General features: G+C 39.8%; 1 protein-coding gene across 3 annotated transcripts in view; it reads right to left on the bottom strand.

Moving 5' to 3' along the window:
* Nucleotides 1–18,314, bottom strand: part of serpinh2 (serine (or cysteine) peptidase inhibitor, clade H, member 2) — a 49,788-nt gene that overhangs the window by 12,132 nt on the left and 19,342 nt on the right. For all 3 annotated transcript variants that reach the window (XR_008642825.2, XM_055198188.2, XM_055198178.2), the window contains exons 3-4: nucleotides 13,089–13,181; nucleotides 7,193–7,425 (exon numbers count right to left, since the gene is read on the bottom strand). Coding sequence is in view for 2 of the 3 variants with exons in the window: in XM_055198188.2 (XP_055054163.2) it covers nucleotides 7,193–7,425; nucleotides 13,089–13,181 (326 nt within the window). In the remaining variant the exon portion in view is untranslated. The remainder of the gene's footprint in view (nucleotides 1–7,192; nucleotides 7,426–13,088; nucleotides 13,182–18,314) is intronic.

Genomic DNA, 18,314 nt, shown 5'->3' with positions numbered 1-18,314 from the left:
CAACCCCTCATGCTTGTTATAGAGTCCAGACTCAATCTCTCGTAAGCCCCTATTGCCTGGCACTAACCATTCCTGAGAATCCGCCTGCTGCTTCACCAACAGGGCGGATATTTTTATCTGACTTACTCGCTCCCCTGCCCTTTCCATCTCTTTCTCCACCACTCAACCCTATTCCACCTCCCTCATGACCACTCACCTCTCCAGCTGCATGTCAGTCCAATTTGGGTCACCCTGCCCCATGCCTGGACACTATAGTCATTGCACGGCTACATTAGCGTGTAAGCGAGGATTGGCGGGCAACTCACACAGGATGGAAATCAAGATAATGGCAGCTCCTCCCGAGACCAAAGACGTCCCCATGAGAGAGTGACAGAAGGGCTAGAGCGAGCCGAGCTGGAGTGACAGTGTGTCTGGCAGCCATGTTGGAGACTAAAGCTCTCGGTCGAGATGACAGATAAAAGGTGGAAATGCTATTAAAGCCCTGAGATGGAGGCTGTGTTTGCTCAGCTCGACCCAATCTGTGAGGGAAGAAAGAAGCGGAACTCAACGCAGCTTTTCTGTCAAAGTTCGTATAGAAGAGGAAGAATTAAGTGTCTGTGACCTACGGTGATTTCCTCAGATACTACAAGACAGAGGCATGTTGTGTGTGTGTGTGGTATGATGAAAAGCCAGTGGAGGGCATGAAAGAGCAGAGACAGACAGCAAGACCAAAAAGACGTGGAGGGGGGGGGACAGCGGGAGATCTTGTCAGAGCAGCAATACAGCTCTATTCACATTATGCAGTCAAGGCAGGACTTTCAGGCTCTTTCTGTACACCGGGGCACCACTTATGTGAACACTGCATTCCTGTGTGCATGTCTAGTCAAAAACGGGCCATGTCTGGGCTGTCTGTGGCTTTCTTATAAAGCAAGCTTGTTGATCCCTCGTGGGCATCCTTACCGTTCATGTTAATGTCAAATTTCTTGTTCTTCTGAGCAGGACACGGCCAGCAAGAGTCTGTAGATCCTTCAATTTCTTTACAAGACTTGAACAGAATGCTGTCCCACATGATAGCAACTGGTTCGAGAGCATTCAGTTCTTTAGGCACTTTGGGAATCGTTGTTCCCAAGGCTTGACCTGTATAGTTCAACAACAGTCATTTTTATTTTACTCTACTACTAATTTTTTTTACCTCTGTTGTCCCATAATTTTATCATGTTCTGACTTGAAACTGGAAAATTTACCTTTTTCTTTGTCTTTCTTGGTTTGAACCATTTGTCCTGTGCAGAATTACCCTTAGACCAGGGGTGCCCAAACTTGATCCTGGAGGGCTGATGTCCTGCACAGTTAAACTCCAACCCTAATCAAACACACCTGAAGCAGCTAATAAAGGTCTTACTAAGCATACTTGAAACTTCCAGGCAGGTGTTCTGAAGCAAGTTGAAGTTAAACTCTTTAGGACACCGGCCCTGGACTGTGTTTTGGCACCCCTTATCACTTATGGGGCTTTTCCATTGCATAGTACCCCACAGTTTGGGTTGGGTCAGCTTACTTTTGGGGGCTTTCCATTGGGTGCAGTACATAGTACCCAAAACTTTTAAAGTACCCATTCGGGCTGGGGTTCCAAGCTGATACCAAAATGTGACGCGAAAACACTGTAAATCACTGATTGGTCTGAGAGAATTGTCACTACCAGCGTCATCGCTATAATGTAAAACATTAACTTTAACTTCTTCCTAGCTTGCGCTGTCTCGAGCATACATGATGTCATCTGTGCTCTGCAATAAGTGCCCAAACTTCATTTTAGCAATGAAAAACATCCACGGGTTGAGAATCAGGAACACCATACCAATTTTTTTTCCAGACTTGCAGTTTGTGGCGGCACATTCGCGATGCGCACGTCCGCATATATACTTAAATGGAACTCAAATGAGGCTCGGCGGAGCGTGTCAACTGACGCCACGGGTCTTTGTACAGAAACTGTGATGTGAGACAAAGGTAGTGATAAACGCTATGTGCAAACATCTATTTTTGGTGGTCAATTTAAATTTTGTGACAGACTGAGAAATAAATAAATGTATGGGAATGTACAATGACGCTCTCACTGGTATGATGTCACAGCAGTAGGCAGCGCAAATATAACGACACACCAATAATCCCTCCCTCTACAAAGTGTTACTAAACTCGATGGAAAAGCTAACCAAGCCAAAGTGAGGTGGACTGACCCGACCTAAACCATGGGGTACTAAGCAATGGAAAAGCGCCATCAGTGATTCAAGAGTGTCCCTGTAGACCTCTGGATCCAGGGATGTGTAAACCTATTTGGCATATTTCAATAATTTTTCTTACCAAAATGCATTTGTATTTAACGTATATTATACTTATCAGTATAATACCCAATAGTTCAATGAAGAAGTGGGTTGTTTAAATAAGCGCAATTGTGGACAAAACTACTTCACAGTAAAAGTAGACATATTAAAAGTGAATCGCATGTGAAATATCCCCCCTATCTGTTATAGACACACTACGTCTCTTGCACAATTCAGTTATGATATTGTGATTCATTGCATGCCTTACCCAAACAGTTTTTTCAATGGTTTTCTAAAAGTCCCATACAAAAATGATGACTATGAGTGAAATTCGCAAGACAGAAGGAAAGGGTGCTGGCATATATGAATAAGGTACAAGAAGAACGAAATCAAGTATGAGTGCAAGGGAAAAAAGGCAAACCGAAGATGAGCTGACTCCAAGCAGTCTGAAATGAGCGAGAATGAAAGGGCAGACAGAGAGATTGAGGTGCTGGATGAAGTGATGAATAAAGAAAGAGAAAGTAGGAGGAACTGGTGGACTCTGAGCAGGAGATAGATTAGCTGAGGTCAGACATTCAGAGAGGGAAGACAGAGAGAGCAAAGCCGGAGAGAGAAAAGAAAAACGAGAAGAACGGTCAAGTAGACAGGACGGATCCGAGGCAGGAAAAAGACTGATGAGGAGGAAGATGTGGAAATCCAGAAGATGTCACAAAATCATTCATCAAACTCCAAAACTCTTCACCTTTGCAATGTATGTGGAGAACACCACACAGGCGCACAGGCCTATACATTAATCTACTACTTGTTCAACACAAGAAACAAAAAACAACACCGCAAACCAAACGTGCTTCGCCATGAAGCAATTGTTTCCTTTCCTGAACCCAACAGCCCAAACAAGTCTAGTAGCTGTCATTCTGTCATCCTAATCCAGATCTGCTTAACAGTGCAGACAGCGCCATCTGTGCTTTTCTAAAACTTTGTTACTCTCTGCTATCTGACTCCAAGATCTTCTGGCAATCTTCTAACTAAGAATGACTTCTTAATGAGGGTAGGCATGTTGCGATAGTCGGTGATACACGGTGATACACAGTGCTTAGCCTCTCACCAAAGTGGATTACTTCTGGGTGCACTATTTTTGGCCTTCAAAGTCAGAAGTTGTTCCCCATTTTCTCCCATTATAAGGACATTTACTAAAATAACTGCAAATGTGCTCATCTGAAAGATGATGGACATATGTATCTCGGATTATTTGAAGGTGAGTAAATCATGGGGTCATTTTGATATTTGGCTGGAGTATCCCCTTAACCACCTGGAGTGTGGATTATTTTTATGATAGATGGATGTGCTTTTGGAGCTTCAAATCTTGGCCCCTATTCAGAGGCATTACAAAGCTTGGAAGACCCCTAGATATTATTTCATATAATTCAGACTGTGTTCAGCTGAAAGAAGGAAGTCATATACACCTGGGATGACATGAGGGTGAGTAAACTGAGAAAATTTTAATTTTCCTGATAAACGTTTTCTTAAAGATTTAAAGGACACTCCACTTTTTTAAAACTATACTCATTTTCCGTTTTGTAATCCATTCAGATGATCTTAGCGATCTTTAGCATAGCTTAGCATAATCCATTGAATCTGATTAGACCATTAGCATCGTGCTAAATGGTGGCATTTTGCCACCAAATTTTGGGAGTGCCACTGAATTTTACATCCAGTCGCACATATGCGACCAGTAAATTTGACCTTTTTTGTGATGTGACACTGAATTTGAAAACAGCACATTCTTTCTGCATCTATCATTAACGTATTTATTAGTAATAAAGTGGAAATTAGTAGAAATGTGAATATTTGGTTAGGATGTTGATTTACGGTGTGTGCCCCTAAATTTTCTGGTTGTGCCCCTAAAGTTTTCAGTTGGGGGCCAAAAAAAAGTTAGTCTGGAGTAGGGATGGGACGGTTAGCAAATTTCATATCATGATTATAGTGAACAAAGTTATCACGGTTATCAGTATTATCATGGTTTTCTTAAATTGAGATGGAAATGTTCAAAAAGAACTGATACACACACTGAAAACATTTTAACAAGTTTTATTTTTTGAAAATCAGCAAACAACAAATACAATTAGCAGCTATATGCACTTTTTTAAGCATAAACATTAAATCAGGGGTGTCCAGCCTTTTTTGTGTGGCAATCTACGTTTAAAATGATAATGCCGACAAGAACTACCTGCTAAAAATTTTTTTTTTACAAAACACTGTTACATTTTTTAATAACACTTTAAATGTGTGTTAGGAGGACTATTTCTACGTTGAATTTAGGGCTGTCACCATTACTCCATTCTTTTTGAGGAGTTAAAAAAAAATCATTGAGTACATGCCGAGTACTCCTTATAGCGGAGATGCAGTTTTGATTAAATAAACTAGAAAATGACAACATTATCAGATGCATCTCTCTCTCTCTCGTTCGGTCGGTCGGTCGCGCGCACATACAAGAATGTGCATCCACATTTCGGAAGTTAGACGACTCACCCCGGATTTCCACCGACTGCGAAACGGCTGCGGATCCGCTGCGGAACGGCGGCGGAGTCAATTGGTTTCCATTCAAGTCAATGTGTGTATTTCCACTGACTGCGCTCCGAATCCGTCACAGCTCCGGCCATCCGCAGCCCTCCGGCACAAATACGCAGAGCTTCTATTTTTGACGGATGCCGGACAGCTCCGCAAGGCGGAGCCATGACTTTATCGCGTGATCATACCTGAATTCGCGAGATCTCGTGTTGTGATCTGGGCTGGTTTGTAATAACTTCATAATTTAACGTCATAATGGGCGGAGACAGAACTAGATATCGCGCGATCTTTATGTGAATTTGCGAGAACTCACAGGTCCTCGTCACTTCAGCACGCAGCCGCTCTGCAACAAATACGGATCCGGTGGGTATTGGCGGACAGCGGAGCCGTAACGCAGCGGAGCCGATCTGCAGCCGCTCCGCAGTCGGTGGAAATCCGGGGTCAGCTGCAGCAGGCAGGCATAAGATTGATAAAAACACACTTGAGAAGAAATGCGCAGCAACTCAAAAAGACTTGTTTCTAAGACCATAATGCCAATTTGGCGCTTTGTTTTCCGAAGGTTGTGGAGGCGTGGAGCAGCATACACAGTTATTAATTTATGTGCGATCTACCGGCATTGCATTTGCGATCGACTGGTCGTATTGGACACCCCTGCATTAAATGAACATTAACATGGAGCCCGGAGATGTATGAACCTGTTTTAATGAATAGTACCTTAAATAAGAACATCAAATGCACACATAAGCAACGCATTAAAACACAGTGCACCTGTTACTGCCTTCCGCCACGCCTTCTCGTGCAAAAACCAATGTTGCACGCGTGCGTGCGTCAAGCTGATTCTGACTGGAAAGGATTTACCGCAAGTTTTCAAAATCACGGTAAACAAACACGGTTGTAATGATAATTACATTTTAAACGATAATACTAACCGCCAGGACATTTTATCATGGTTAATCGTGAAACCGGTAATTGTCCCATCCCTAGTCTGGAGCCCTGTGCTAAAAATAACCAAAGCGTTTCGGTATTTTTCCGATCTTTCTATATTTTCAGGAGGCGCAATGATATTACCCAGTGCCTGAAAATAGTCCTCTGCCATTAAAAGTTTAGACTATTTTCGGCTGCTGCATAATATCATTGCGCGTCCTGAAAATACCGAAATATCGGAAAAATATTGAAACTCTATTTTAAGCGCATGTTACGGTCCTTGATTATTACGCCAGAATGAGAGTATAGTTCCTAGCCATATTTGCCTAGAAAATCGCAACTTTTAATTTTCTGTCAGTCTTAGTACACAATGTAACTACAAAAGAGTCAAGTTTTAAATAGGAAATATATCGAAACTGTTTGGTTATTTTTAGCGAGATGCTAATGGTCTAATCAGATTCAATGGATAATGCTAAGCTATGCTAAAAGTGCTAGTGCTAGACCCAGAGATCAGCTGAATGGATTCCAAAACGGTAAAAATCAAATGTTTAATTCTAGGGGAGCTGGAAAATAAGTGGAGTGTCCCTTTAAATAAGCATGTAAACTGGCGTATTAAAACTTATTCCACTCAGTTTGTTTCCACACATGTTTATAATGTTTCTATGTCACGTGACTTGAAGAGTTGTGCTACTGCTTTTTAAAGCAATCAGATTTAGGATTATCCCTGGATGGATGGTGAAATGAGTAGAAAAACGTAACCATCTACTTAGCAACCACCCAGAACATCATAGCAACCGCACAGCAAAAACCCTTAGTTTCCAAACTTTCCTTTTATTATAAAGTATTATGAAGAACTGAAAATGTTCTGCAGTAGCATATTCTATATACCACAGTATTTAAGACCCCACCAACTGTTTGTTTTAAGCGTCTGTGGGAGGATTCAAGCTGAAAGTACCCAAATCCCTCTACTGTATAATTTAAACCTTGGTAACGGAGCAAGAAAGAAACATGCTTAATCTGCTGATGCGCAGAAAGAGAGCTGTAAAGAAGGTAATGAAAGCAACACTTATGGTGAACAACTGACGAATGTTTTAGAGAACAAAGAGCATAGCTCAATGTCTTAAGACACATAAAACTGCATTACATAAACTGATGGCAATTTCAGAGCAAATACAATTTCCATTAAAAGGAAAATAGCTCTCCCTCCGAGTGAGAATAATCTATGACCTATGGTTCGTTCTCATTATGCTAATGCCATATCTAGATATCTTCCATTAGCTTTCTAAATGACTCTTATCTACATTGTGTGTTTGGAATATTCATCTGTAATGTCTATGAGTATTTTTGAATGTGTACCACAAACTCGTAATGATTGTGTGGGAAGTTTTATGTAGAATAATTTAGACTATTACCTCTAGATTGACCATGCTACTAAGCTTGGTTTTAGGGAGGGACAGCGCCATGCTTGTGGAATTAAGTTTTTCCAGCCACTTTTCCACCTGTTCCAGTGTCAGAAGGCGGTCCAGTCGGGCTAAACTCTCCACGTGGAAGGGCAAAAGCAGCACTATGCTGGCATGCCCTTCGGACAGATCCAGCTCCAACACTTGCACCATGTTCTCCATGTCTTCAAAGTGTCTGTAAATGCCTGTGGGTAGTGTTAAAAACAGAGATTTGACAGTTTTGAGTTCTGTTCCACATCCTAGTAAGCTTTCAACCTAGATAGCATTGTAAGGCATCATGCTTCTGATATAAAGGCTTTCAGAGATACCTTCTTTTGGCAAAATTCTAAAGGCAGCATCACATATAACCTTCTGGGACATGGCAATCCCATCATGCATTAATATACAATAGTCATTTATTTCAATGTATTAAACTATATTATGCTGCATATCTTTAGATTACTGAGAATAGACACTATTCTTATGTGCCGCAATGTCTCTTTTTATTTAAATATTGTATATTATTTATTTCTAATTCTCTAAAACTTTTTCTGTAATGTTGTTGTTGCTGTTGTACACTGCAGGGTTAAGGAAACAATATTTCGAGTTTAGGTGGCCCGCCTAAGCTTGGAAACCCTACCGCCTTTACTAAATCGTCAAAAAACAAAATTTTGCTGCACAAAAGGCCGTGAGGTGCATCTCGAAGAATAGCGCGTACGCGCTTCACACCGCGAGCGGGGACGCGCGCCACACGGCCGAAATGAGAAAGACGTGGTCTGTCATGTCTGGAGGATAGCCAGTTGATAAAACGCGTGTCCGTGAGAACTGTAAGTGGACTTATGTTTTGGGGTTAGTTAAGCCTGTTATTGTATTCGTCTATAGTTCTTGCAAATTTAAAGTAAGTTAGCTGGTGATTTTGTTGTTTGAGCAACCTGCTAGCTAGGTTTCACTTGCCTGTTGATTAGATATAATTGTTGAGCGCTCTTGCTCACTTTATTTATGTGCATTATTTACATGCAGTTACACTCCTTTAAGATAATGTAATTAATAGTGGGAAATAATCAGTTTTTACCATTTTTGCGCCATCTATCATGGTTCGCCAGCGTTCTACAACATCTGCTTTAGTTTGTGTTTATTAACCCTTTAGTTTCACTTCATCATGCAGCTATTCCCATTAAAGGTATCTGTTAAAACATTTTATTCATTAATAATCTAGTATTTGTTCATTTTCTGTCATAGTTTCTTCAAAATTAAGTTTTATTTGAGTGTTTTAAATAAAAATATTTTAATTTTCAACATGACGCATACGCCCCACCCCTTTGATTGCCACGCCCTCTGCCCCGCCCACTCGCCCAACCCTACCACCTTAACTAACAAATTTTCTGTGGGAAACCCTGGTCTTGTACATAGAGACAGAGCGCAGCGCGTCATAACCTGAAAACCACGTCCACCGGGGGGGAAAGCAATCCAACCGTCTCCATTGACTTTGTATTGCGAGAAGCCGCCTCCTTGTCATTTCTGGCTTATAACAAAAAACTGAATAATGCCTAAAAGCTGCTGTGTGACAATATGTACAGCTAACAAGCCAAAGAACCCAGAAATAAGTTTTTATAAGCTGTCGAGCCGTAAAACCCAGTCTTTAAGGAGAATAAAGTGGATCGCCGACTACGTTTCCCCCTATTAGACGCAGTTTTACTAATAGGAGTACTATGAAAAGTTGCCTGTTTCCATTTCTGTGTCTTTAAACGCTCGTTTTTTTTAAGTTGAAAGCTTATAAAAACGTATTTGGTTTTTTGGGGTTGTTATGTACACCTTGTCACACAGCAGCTTTTAGGTATTAATCTGTTTTTAAGTTTAATCTGTAAATAAGTTTTTATAAGCTGTCGACCCCAAAAAAGGAGCGTTTAAAGACACAGAAATGGAAACAGGCAACTTTTCATAGTAATACTATTAGTAGAACTGCGTCCAATAGGGGGAAACGTAGTCGGCGATCCACTTTATTCTCCTTAAAGACTGTGTTTTACGGCTCGACAGCTTATAAAAACGTATTTCTGGGTTCTTTGGCTTGTTAGCTGTACATATTGTCACACAGCAGCTTTTAGGCATTATTTAGTTTTTTGTTATAAGCCAGAAATGACAAGGAGGCGGCTTCTCGCAATACAAAGTCAATGGAGACGGTTGGATCGCTTTCCCCCCCGGTGGGCATGGTTTTCAAATTTGCATAACTGCACTCTGTCTCTATTTAGCAGAATTGACAATTGAGAATTGACTTTGACTGTGAAATCCAAGTTTAACTGTCATAATCTAATTATTAAGAGCATCAAAGTTTGCTTTCAATCATTGATTCCTGACCTTACTCAGTCAATATTAAAGGGCACCTATTATGCAAAATCATAATAATAAAAAAAAGTTTGGACATAAATGTGTGTTGGCAGTGCATGCATACAACCACCCTACAATGAAAAAAATACACCTATTCCTTATTTTTAATCTATTAAACCAATCTCAATAGACATGCTGTTTTGGCTCTCTTGCTAATATGACATCACACTGATAAAGCCCCGCCCATGGCCACGGACTGACAGTCCTGCATTACCATAGTTGTATTCTGTCTGCCAGATACTATGGTCTTAGACTGTATTCATAGAAATCAGATCTATTTTAACTAAAAGCACTGACTGTGTCTTTTGGTAAGGGAGTGAGAAGCAGTAGCTCATTTGCATTTAAAGATACACACACAAATAGCGGCATATTGGACATGCTATAATAAATGATATTTGGGGTATTTTGATCTAAAACTTCACAGATACATTCTAGGCACAAATGAGACTTATATTGCATTTTGTAAAAAAAATTAATTTAATGTACAGTCTAAAAAATGCTGAGTTATTTTCAACCCAGCATTGGGCCAAAAGGGACAAACCCAGCAGTTGGGTTAAATTAACCCAGAAAATGAGTTAAAAAAACTGCATTTGGGGTTGAAACTATAAATTATAACCATTGGGGCTGTGCTTGTCCCTTTTTGACCCAATGCTGGGTTAAAAATAACCCAGCATTTTTTAGAGTTTAGAAAACAGTAAATCACAAAAAAATTACTTAAAAAAACACGCCGACTTTCTGGGACTTTAGCATATTCCCCCAGAGTTAGATAAGTACATACATACGTTTTTCATCTCCGTGCGTGCCGTAATTCTGTCTGACGCACCCACAGCTAGCCTAGCTTAGCACAAAGACTGGAAGTAAATGGCTCCAGCTAGCATACCGCTCCCAATAACTGACAAAATAACGCCATCATTTTCCTATTTATATGTTTTGATGAGACACAGCCATCTTTTAACTGTATACATACTGGGAACTATATTCTCAGAAGGCGAAGCACTGCTACTTGGGCAAAGTGATTTGCCTGCAGCACCTGAGAAGTCCGGTGGTGAGGAGCAGAGAGTTCGCTCAGAGTTGTGATTATCACTAAACATATAAATAGGAAAATGTTGGCATTATTTTTTCATTTACTGGGAGGAGTATGCTAGCTGGAGCCATTCACTTCCAGTCTTTGTGCTAAGCTAGGCTATCGGTGGGTGTGTCAGACAAAGTTACGGCACGCACAGAGATAAAAAGGGTATGTACGCAGTGTTGTGTTGTGTGCCTGATTGTGTCCCTGATTCGCCAGCTAGTCTGTACGTTGTGATTGGCCTGAATACCTCGGATATGTGATGCTCCTTACCATGATTGAAAGATTCAGTCACAATGCAATGCTAACAGGTGTTAACTTACAGGCCGAAGCGGGAGGAATTATGATAATGTCGGTCTTGTTCACATCACCAGGAAGTAAACTGTTACCTACAATCCGTGTGTTTGTTGTAAGAAAAGAGATTTACGTTGGATATGATAACTTGCGTCTATCTCTGGGGGATACGTAAATAAGTCATATAATAGTAATATAATAGTATATAACAGTTAATATAATAGTATTTTGCAAGATTTAAAAGTATGGAAACAAAAAAATCTAGCAGTCATTACATAGACACCACCACATGCTTGTAGTGGATCATGTGTCTGCAGAAACACTGTCCTCTGTTTGTGCCATGTTCTTTTTTGTAGAGTTTTGGGGGGCTCTGAATGCTTCGGATAGATCACTCAAAAATGTACTCTCCTCAGTTTGTATCAATTTCTTTGTTCTGCTGAAAGCAAAGGAAGATATTTGTATTCCTGCAGAAACACTACTGACTGCTATAGCAGGAAAAAATATTATGGTGCTTCAAAGCTGTTTGGTTACAAACATTGCTCAGAATATCTTCCATCTTCCAAAGAAATTTATACTGGTTTAGAACAACTCAAGGTGAGTAAATGATGACAGAATTTTCATTTTTGGCTAAACTATCCCTTTAATGCACAAAGGCAAAATGTCAGACAAAGCTTGTTTTGAAAGCCGAATAAATCTGGGGTTGTCTTTAACCCGCTGGCAAGCACTGACTGTTGGACAGATATTTACTGTTGTCTCAGTAGTAGCTTGCAATGTTTATACAAGCAGTTTATGTTCTGCTACTACTACTGAAGATAACCCTTGAGGTATCTACAATTGACTTTAAGTGACAGCACAAGCCTTTCCAGTGAATATGGCAGGCTGTTGGAGACTCAAAGATAGTGGTGTACATTTGTACATTTATCTTTGTAACTGTAAATTCAGTGCTGAAAGTTTACATATAGTGCTAGCTAAAGTTGTTACTTCCACCCGAGAGGAGGGGAAAAGTTTGAATGTTGAAAATCCTGCTTAGTGTGGTTTAGCTAATTATAGCAACATGCTAAACTTATTTAAATCAATTCCATGCAAATGTCAACTTTATTATAAAAGGTAACGTTTTTGCACAAAGTTTTGAACCATATTGAAAACTCAGATGTCAATATTTGGTGGTTTAAATACCTATCTCTATTAAAGTTTTTGAAATATTTTTTAGGACTGATTAATCGCATGCAAGATAAAAGTTTGTTTATGCATAATATATGTGTATGTGTGCACTGTGTGTAATTATTTTCACACATGCATGTATGTATTTAAGAAACATTTGCGCACACACACACACACACACACACACACACACACACACACACACACACACACACACACACAAACAAACACACACTTCTTTATTTAGATTTGATATATTATACATTAAAAAAAAAAAACTTTACACATGTATGTGAGTATTTATATATACATAATAATTACACACAATACACACACAAATACATTATGCAAATATTTTTTTAATTATTTATCATAGTTAAGTGCAAATTATAGAACTGTCACGTCTAACTGAAAAATTTAACGTCCATATAAATTCCTTATAAATCCGCAAACAAAGTTAAGATAAAATAAACATTTTATTTAAACATTTCCTTTTGTTGGGTATTATTTGTTATTGCTTCTAGTTTGTGCTTTTTAATTTACATAATTCGAACAAAGTATCTCCCAAAAACTTTTTTGTCCCATCCATAACGCATGCTTGTTGCCCTTATCTAAAATAGAAAACTTGTAAATAAATGTCTGAAATCTATTATCAGGGGTTTAGAAAAACAAACAGTTCAATACGGTATATTGGTAATAAATGCATTCTCTATTATATTTCAAGTTTTGACTGCAAATGTCACATCCACAATGCTGGAATTGCTCTAAAAATCAAAGGTTCTTATAAGAGACACCAATTATATTGTGTGTTGTATAAAGTTCCTGCACATATAGTGTTTTAAAATTGTTAAGATGCTGTCCTAGAAGGCAGCTGCCTTTATAGTAGCTTACTAGGTTTTGAAAGAGAGCCATTATATATTAACTGTGTTAAATTTATTTTATACTGTACACAAATAAAATAATTACCTGATCTGTGCATCAAGGGAACCTTGGTGTATTTGGTACCCAAGAAGTTGCGCAGGTCTTGGTTATCTAGGTCAAAGCCTCTATCCCAAAATCCTACAAAAAAAGAGAAAATCCTAAATGTACCTCAACACAGAATGAATGAACAAATAATAACATGACCCACAAGCATCTCAATTGAAATATGTACTAAATGAAACTTTTGAATGACACAAAATGCCATTATCTTGGTCCATCTAATGAGGTCACACTACGCTTTAATACAGCCAGACTCCTGTATGGATCTGACAGTGAGGTCTTGATGAGTCAAATCATAAGGAGGATTGTCACAGAAAAAAGAAAGAGAATAAAAGAAAGAAAAGGCAAGAGGAGGGGTGCAGAGAAGGCAGAAGCATAGGACGTATTATTACAGCCCATTACACCCATTAAATTCAGTGACAAAGATGAGATTCGATAAAGAGACTATTAGCGGTATTACAGTCACATGTGCTTTTCCACTGTGTTTTCACCTTATTGGATTAGTCAAGGGAAAGATAAAGAATGAAAGAAGAAAAAACAGCATCAAGCTAAATCAAATACTAAGGATGATTGTGAGACAATATGGGGTTAAGCCAGGTCTTGTTATTGTATTTCACTGCACCAAATACTGTAGCTCCTCAAGTAGAGAAAAGCAAGAGAGTCAGTGACGCTACAATTACATTTGAACTTTGTCATGCAAAACAAAATGCATAATATATTCGTAGATATTTAGAAAACAAATCTGTTTCTCTGAAAAACATAGCCAGTTATTGTCTTTCTTTGTGCTTTCCGTCTCGGAATGTCTTGTTTTGTTTTGGTCTGTGTGATCCCGCCCACTGCCAATTTACTCAATAGTGTATTTTGACAGCCCAGTTGCCAGTTATTACAGTTACTTAAATGAGCCCGCAATGGCCCATAAATGTGACCTCCAGAGGCGCAACCTCTAAAATACTGTAAGTCACAGTCTGAGTTATAAAAAGCCACATTAGCGGATTTGCAAACAACAAAAACATTGCCAGCATAAAATATATTAGAAAAACTTACAGGGGCGGTTTCTCAGACAGGGTTTAGATTAATTCAGGACTAGGCCTTAGTTATATTAGGAAATTTAAGTCGTTTTTACAAACATATCTTACCAAAAACATTACTGATGTGAATCATAAGACAAAACAATGGCACTGGTATATTTTAAGAAGATATGTTAGTGCAAGCCATTTAAAGTTTAGACTCAAAAAAGCATTTTAGTCTAGGACTAGCCCTAAAGGTAAAGGAGCATGGCCAGATTTTGGGAATTTAGCTTATTCACCGTATCCCCCAGAGTTAGATAAGTCCATACATACCTTTCTCATCCCCGTGCGTGCTGTAACTCTGTCTGACGCAGCCCCCGCTAGCTTAGCTTAGCACAAAGTCTGGAAGTGAATGGCTCCAGCTAGCATACTGCTCCCAATAAGTGACAAAATAAGGTGAACATTTTCCTATTATGTGTTGTGATTTGTATAGTCACACCGTGAACAAATAATAGGGTGATATGAGACACAGCGATCTTTTAACAGTATACATACTGGGAAATATATTATCAGAAGACGAGGCACTGCTACTTTGGCGGAGTGATTTGCACAACTCTGAGCGAACTCTCTGCTCCTCACCAGGGGCTTCTCGGGTGCTGCAAGCAGGTCGCTCCGCCCAGGTAGCAGTGTGTCGCCTTCTGAGAATATAGTTCTCAGTATATATATTGTTAAAAGATCGCTGTCTCATATCACCTTGTTATTTGTACACGGTGTGACTATACAAATCACAACACATAAATGGGAAAATGTTCGCGTTGTTTTGTCACTTATTGGGAGCGGTGTGCTGGCTGGGGCCATTCACTTCCAGTCTTTGTGCTAAGCTAAGCTTAGCTAGCGTTGGCTGCATCAGACAGAGTTACAGCACGAACGGAGATGAGAAAGGTATGTATGGACTTATCTAACTCTGGGGGATACGGTGAATAAGCTAAATTCCCAAAATCTGGGCGTGTTCCTTTAAACATTTGATTTTTAACGTTCTGGAATCCATTCAGCTAATCTCCGGGTCTGGCGTTATCACTTTTAGCATACGGTATCTTAGCATAATCCATTGAATCTGACCAAAAAGTTTCTACATTTTTCCTATTTAATATTAAACTCTCGTGTACTAAGACCGACGGAAAATTAAAAGTTGTGATTTTCTAGGCTGATATGGCTAGGAACTTTACTCTCATTCTGGCGAAATAATCAAGGACTTACCATACCATAGCTGCAGCAGGCGCAATATTATGCAGTGCCCAAAAATAGTCCCCTTGGTGACTTTCAATAGCCTGTAATGGCGCTTTTCCAATGCATAGTACCCCACGGTTTGGTTTAAGTCAGGTCGGGTCAGCTCACCTCACTTTGGCTTGGTTAGCTTTTCCATCGAGTTTAGTAACACTTCGGAGTGGGAGGGGTTATAGGCGTGTTGTTATATTTGCGCTTCCTACTGCTGTGACATCATACAAGTGAGAGCGTTGTTGTACATTCCCATACATTTATTTATTTCTCAGTCCACCACAAAGTTCAAATTGATCCACCACAAATAGATGTTTGCTCATTGCGTTTATCACTACCTCTGCCTCACATGACAGTTTCTGTAAAAACACCGCTGGTGTCAGACAGCACAAGCTAGCACCTTACATTAGTGTTAGATGTAAAATCCTTACATTATAGCGATTACGCTGGTAGTGACGATTCTCTCAGACCAATCAGTGATCTAGAGTGTTTTCGCCTCACGTTTTGGTATCAGTTCGGGTCGCTTGTAACCCTGACCGAGGTGGTACAAAAAAAAGTATTGGGTACTACGTACAGCACCCAGTGGAGTAGCTCCAAAAAGTAAGCTCACCCAAACCAAACCGTGGGTTTCTATGTAATGGAAAAGCGCCATAAATTAACTCCTGTGTGACCGAATCTTAAGAAGCGTCACATTTCCGGCTGACGTCAGAGGTATTCAGGCCAATCACATCGTACAGATTAGCTGGCCAATCAGGGACACAGCGCTTTTCAGATCGATGAGTTTTGTACAAAATCAACGCATTTGAGAAAGGCAGGATATCTTGAGCTACAAAAATGTACGTTATGTGGAAAATAATGTGTTTTTTAACCACAAACCACACAAACACATTGTATTATACAAAATACACAAAATAACATTGTTTTTTAGCAATGATATAGGTGCACATCAAGTTTTGCGTTTGGGTTTCCTTATATATCCTCTATGCTGTGAAACTGTATTTGTCTCCTCTTAAAACTGCCAAAAACAAAAGCAAAAGACCGCTTTGCTGCACTCGTAACATAGATTGGTTGAGAAAGACTTCTAGCCTGTACTGATTATAATCACAAATATTTACTTCATAATTTATCCTGAGCTATGCAGCAAAACACTGGTGTTCATTCACATTGAATTACAAACTGCTTAAAGTCACAGCAGTCCCTTATACTCATCATTGTAGGGCCACCATAATCATCAGACCAGGCCACTTTAAAGTGGAAAGATCAAATGGCCAGGGGTGCCAAAGTTGTTTTTGTGTAACCCAATACTAGTGGCTGTGTATATTATATCATAACTGTTAGCAAGACCTTTTGGTGTTAGTTCTGTACATTCCCATCAATCTCCTTACAGAGCCCCTGTTTTGCTTTGGCATAAAGAGGAATGTACCACCCAAGACGTAATTTTCACTTTTAAACACTCCCGTTTTTCACCAGAACCACAGCTTCAAAGTTCAGCACTGCATTCTAACATTCTTCTCCTAATGAAGTTCGCAATTGAAAACACATTCTTCATGCCATAATTATGAAATAAAATAAAAATTAACCAAACAAAAAGACAGAAACTTGGAATGAATTCTTCTTTAAAGAAAAACGTCTATTTTCATAAACCCGAGTTCCTCAACAGACATTTATTATAAGAAACACCTGATCCTGCATAGCGAAAGCAAACCTCTGCTTTCGGCCCAGTGCCAAGCTTCGCATGCGCCTCAATGGTATGCTAGCATTTCTCTTTGAGCTTGTGAATGCGAGCCAAGAGCCAGAGCAGTTGGATTTCAATAATTATACAGGGGGATGAAATTTGATCAGTGTAAAGTTCAAAACACATGGCATGCTATCTGTCACTTTTATGGGGTGGCGAGGCTCTTGGAACCGTGCACATAAAAAGGGGAATTCTGCCATGCGAGTTTCAGAAATGCCACACAAGGATTCTTGTCACTGCGGTCTTGGCTGGCAATCAAAAGAAAGAAAACATCCTGGGAGATTCTGTGACTGAAAGAGAGAAACAGAATGACCCAACAAGCATACACAAGAGAAGGACACTCATACCTCCTTCATTAATTACAGAGCATAAAAACAATGAGGCTATTGTGCGGTTCTGCATCTCAAATCCTCTCTCATGCCCGTTTTCAGTAATAACCGAGACAAACAATAAAGCTTAAATGCACTGAATTAAACCACTTTCATCTTCTCTTACCGAACCCTTTGGTGCTCCGAGGCAAGCAGAGCTGCTGTTGGTGGCGAGGGGGGGGGGGGTTAAAAGTGTGTGCTTGTTTTGGGGTTTGTTTCTCTTTCAGGTCTGTTGTACACAACACAGGCTGAGCTGCCATGACACACACTAAATGGGCCACAAATTCTCCTTTTCTTTCCATCTCTTGCTGTTTAAAGGGCACCTATTTCATTGCTAAAAACGCTATTTTGTGTATTTACAATATAACAATAATTCAATATGTTTGCATTGTTTATGGTTCAAAAAACACATTACTTTCCACATACCGTACATTTTTGTAGCTTCAGATTTCACTCTCTTCCTGAAACACATGGATTTTGTACAAAACTCATCGATTTGAAAAGCGCTGTGTCCCTGATTGGCCAGCTAGTCTGGACGTTGTTTTTGGCCTGAATACATCTGACGTCAGCCAGGAATGTGACGCTCCTTACCACAGGGTTTCCCGCGGCATATTTCAGTTAAGGCGGCTCGCCTAAGCTTGGAAACCGTACCGCCTTAACTAGATCGTCAAAAAAAAAAATCGCTGCACAAAAGGCCATCAAGTGCATCTCAGAAAATAACGCGTACGCGCATCACACCGCGAGCGAAATGAGAAAGACGTGGTCTGGACTGTCACTGTCTGGAGGATAACTAGCCAGTTGGTAAGACATCTCGGAGAATAGCGCA

The sequence above is a fragment of the Misgurnus anguillicaudatus genome, chromosome 21, assembly GCF_027580225.2.
Source record: "Misgurnus anguillicaudatus chromosome 21, ASM2758022v2, whole genome shotgun sequence".
In the NCBI taxonomy this organism is placed as follows: domain Eukaryota; kingdom Metazoa; phylum Chordata; class Actinopteri; order Cypriniformes; family Cobitidae; genus Misgurnus; species Misgurnus anguillicaudatus.
This window is presented reverse-complemented; position numbering and strand designations above follow the sequence as displayed.